This window comes from Austrofundulus limnaeus, unplaced genomic scaffold, assembly GCF_001266775.1.
Source record: "Austrofundulus limnaeus strain Quisiro unplaced genomic scaffold, Austrofundulus_limnaeus-1.0 Scaffold112, whole genome shotgun sequence".
Lineage (NCBI taxonomy): Eukaryota > Metazoa > Chordata > Actinopteri > Cyprinodontiformes > Rivulidae > Austrofundulus > Austrofundulus limnaeus.
Genome location: NW_013952514.1, coordinates 158,170 through 161,666, shown reverse-complemented (window position 1 = coordinate 161,666; position 3,497 = coordinate 158,170). Strand labels below are relative to the sequence as shown.

The 3,497-nt window shown below is 36.3% G+C and overlaps 1 protein-coding gene across 1 annotated transcript in view; it reads right to left on the bottom strand.

Annotated features, from left to right (window-relative positions):
- The window catches only part of mal2 (mal, T cell differentiation protein 2), a 12,491-nt gene extending 11,207 nt beyond the window's left edge, over positions 1-1,284 (bottom strand). The window contains exon 1 of the mRNA XM_014014246.1: positions 999-1,284. Coding sequence (XP_013869700.1) covers positions 999-1,115 — 117 coding nt within the window. The 5' untranslated portion in view covers positions 1,116-1,284. The remainder of the gene's footprint in view (positions 1-998) is intronic.
- Positions 1,285-3,497: the final 2,213 nt, after the last annotated feature.

Here is a 3,497-nt window from a genome sequence, read left to right as displayed (position 1 = left end):
CCCCCAAATATTTTTGTACGATAAAACATTTGTATCAGGTCAACTAAACATGGGCATAGTAACAATATTTTTTATACTACATTTATCCATTTTAAATACACTAACCTCACTCCTTTGTAACAACTAAGGCAAAAATGTAATCAATTCAGAAAATATTTTCAGGACCCCACCTTGAAGTTTTGGGACCCCACTTTGGGTCCCGACCCCAACTTTGGGAAACACTGTTTTAGAGGTAACTTCTGCAACAACACACTCGACTGGAATGAATGGGTGACGAACAGGTTTCTGCAGAACCTGAAGAGGTAATTCAATACCCAGAAATGAGTAATACACGCAGGATAGCAACCCTGACCAGGACTGGACACCAGATGAAGTGGACGGCCATGTCTCTGCAGGTTTGCAGTCATTTTGATTTCCCTTAAGTGTCATTTTTCGGTCACATCATTGTACTTTTAATATCCCTGTAAAAAAACATCTTTGAACTTTGGGGTTGTAATGTCATGAAACGTTGAATAGTGCCAAAAAAAGACAAAAACCAGCATTATTTGCCAGTGTTGCCACCCAACAGCCTTTAAAGGCCCTCAGCTGTTTCAACACAGTAACATCATTTGAAGATTACAGGCTGAATGTAAAGGCAGGGCAGAGGTCACCTTGTAGGGCACTATTAATATGCAGGCACAACTAAAACTGAACTGTAGTGTAAACACTTGCCTGAACGTCTCATAAATGTTAACAATAAGGGATCTAATATATATTTTGTGGACTGTGATCAGTAGTGTTTAAAAACACGTGTAGATCTAAGTTCAGTACAGTAAGGCAGACAGGGCAAAAAGTTCAGCCTGAGGCCAATCAATCACTGCGACGATTAACCAGTAACCAACATCAAGGAAGGAAAAACCGGGTTGGTCCAGAAATAAAACAATAAATACCAAGACGTTACTCGTAGGTTGTATAATATGAAATAACCTTTTAATTAAATAGAATAAAAAAAGACTTACTATTTCTAAACAGACCAGGGCTCCAGAGTAAGTCCTCAACACCTCCAGTCCCAAAGGTAAAGAAATAACAGGCGCTGGGTATGAGGTAGCGGCGGGATTAGCGGCTGGTTCCGACATCTCTCCTTCTTCTCCTGTTCGTCTGTCTCCTCCTCCTCCTCTTTCCTCTGGCTCTCACCCTGTCGTCTCCCTCAGAAACAAGCCGCTAAACAAAAGACAGGAGCTAGACGAGGGGGAGAGGGAAATTCCTCCGGAGTCATGTGTCCCCCCTCCGAACAGGTCGGACAGGTGCAGCCGCCACTCCTTAACAACCCGTGAGGCGTTCAAGGACGCTTCGGAAACCTTTGCATCAACTTATTTACCTCTTAAATCTGTGCCAAGAGCAAAACAAACCTTTGGATTGACTCATTTTTTTTAAGAGTGGATGTTATTGTTTCAAGTAACCTATATATACTATATGTAATATACTGTTATAAGTTATAATTATTATATACACTGTTATACCGTAGGTTTCAGCTTTAATGACAAATTCTTTATTAAAAGGTAGGTTAATCTTAACTATATATATATATATATATATATATATATATATATATAAACAGAATTACAGTGCAGGTTTGGTTAGGTTTGAGTACACTAAAATGCTCTATTTTTGTAGTTTTTTCTTTCTTTTTACATTTAGTTTTTAGCCACTGTTCTGTTCCTTTGCCACTTTTAGCTACTATTCAAATACTAAGTTCTAAGTTCTTCACTTTTAGCTGCTGTTCTGCTATTTCGTCTTTCAGCTAACCTTTCATTGCTCTTTTAGTCTTTTGCTTCATTTAGCTAGCCTTTTGATGCTTTTAGTGTTTTGCTACATTTTACATTTTAGTCAGCCTTCTAGCTACATTTTGCTTATTTAATCATTTAATTTTTTAAAAATACTGTTCCATTCCTTTTAGCTTTAAGGTACCCTTACCTACTTTAAGCTTTTAATTAGCTAGCCTTTTGTGACTTTTAACTAACACTTTACTTATTTCCACCTGGTCTATGAAGTGCTTTTTTTAAAATCCTGTAATCTTTTTGCTTTGGCAGTTAATTTTTTGGCTTCTTCATCAAAATACAACATTAATCTAAAACTCACATTGAATTTTTGCAGCAAAAGCAGCTTCTCTAGTTTGGTTTTAAATTGATAGTTAAAGAATGTCCTTTTTTTCTCTTCATGTTCTTCTTGTAGACATGATTGGAACAGGACAGGGACTAAGGCAATGTGATAATTAACTTTTTTATGGAAAAATAAAGATTTTATGACTCCCTGTTGTTTTTTATATTAAATAACTAAAGAGGAATATGAAAAAGGGCAGTCTTGAAACAAAACAGAGAGAACACTGATTCAGGTTCTTGTCAAATCTTAACAATTCATGGTAATCATTTGTCCAACAGTAAGTGAAGGCATCAACTCTGACTGACTCCTCTGTGAACCATGACAGCTACCAGCAGATACCACAGCTATGGGACATTAGAGCGAGGGCTAAAATCACACATGTTAAATGAAAATTCAAAAAATTAAACGATCACTGAAAAAAAACGTAGCCTGCTCAAAGACATGATACAGGTAAAATAAGTTTAAGGTTTAAGAAGCTGCTGAATGGACATGGTGAACACACCGATTCTGCACTTAGTCATATTTAAAACAGTTTTGAACACAAAGATGGCATTTACTGAATGCTAAAACAAATAGAAATGTTAGGTGGGTACAACAGTCAAAAGCAGTTTTATACGGTAAGCCAAAGTTAATGATTAGCTTGGATTTTGGATATGTGAGCTAATGTTGATATAACCTCTGAAAAGGGCTGTGTTCATTTGAGTGTGGCGAGCAGTCAAGATGAACATGACCTGTATTTTATCACACTATTTTATCACACAGTGATAGGTGAATAGATACGTGAAAAGAAAGGTGCTGTAATTGTGAAAATGTCAAGTTAGTGTTTTATTTATTCCATTTCAGTCGGGCGAGGGGTGTCCTGGTTAACACACCTGATTCAGTGACTGAATTACTTCGTCAAGTACTCCAGAAGCCTGCTAATCATCCACTCATTCAAATCAGGTGCGTTGTAGCAAAGAAACCTCTAAAACATGCAGAACAGTGGCACTCCAGGAGGGCCTGACACCCCTGAGTTAGCATTTAGCTCATAGTCTTTTCCATAAGAGAGGTGGATGTGGAGGAACAACCGTAGGAATAGCTCTCGACTATCTGGCGTTATTTAAAGGGATCCAGGATTAGTTGTAACATTAGACTTTATTTGATAAACATTTATTTAAACTGTAAAATAAAGACTGTAAAAACAATGAAGGTTGTTTAGTTTTTATAATTTTTAAACTAAATTTTTACAAATACAGGTGCTGGTCATAAAATTAGAATATCATGAAAAAGTAGATTTATTTCAGTAATTCCATTTAAAAAGTGAAACTTGTATATTATATTCATACATTACATACTGAAAGGGTTTTTCTTTATTATAT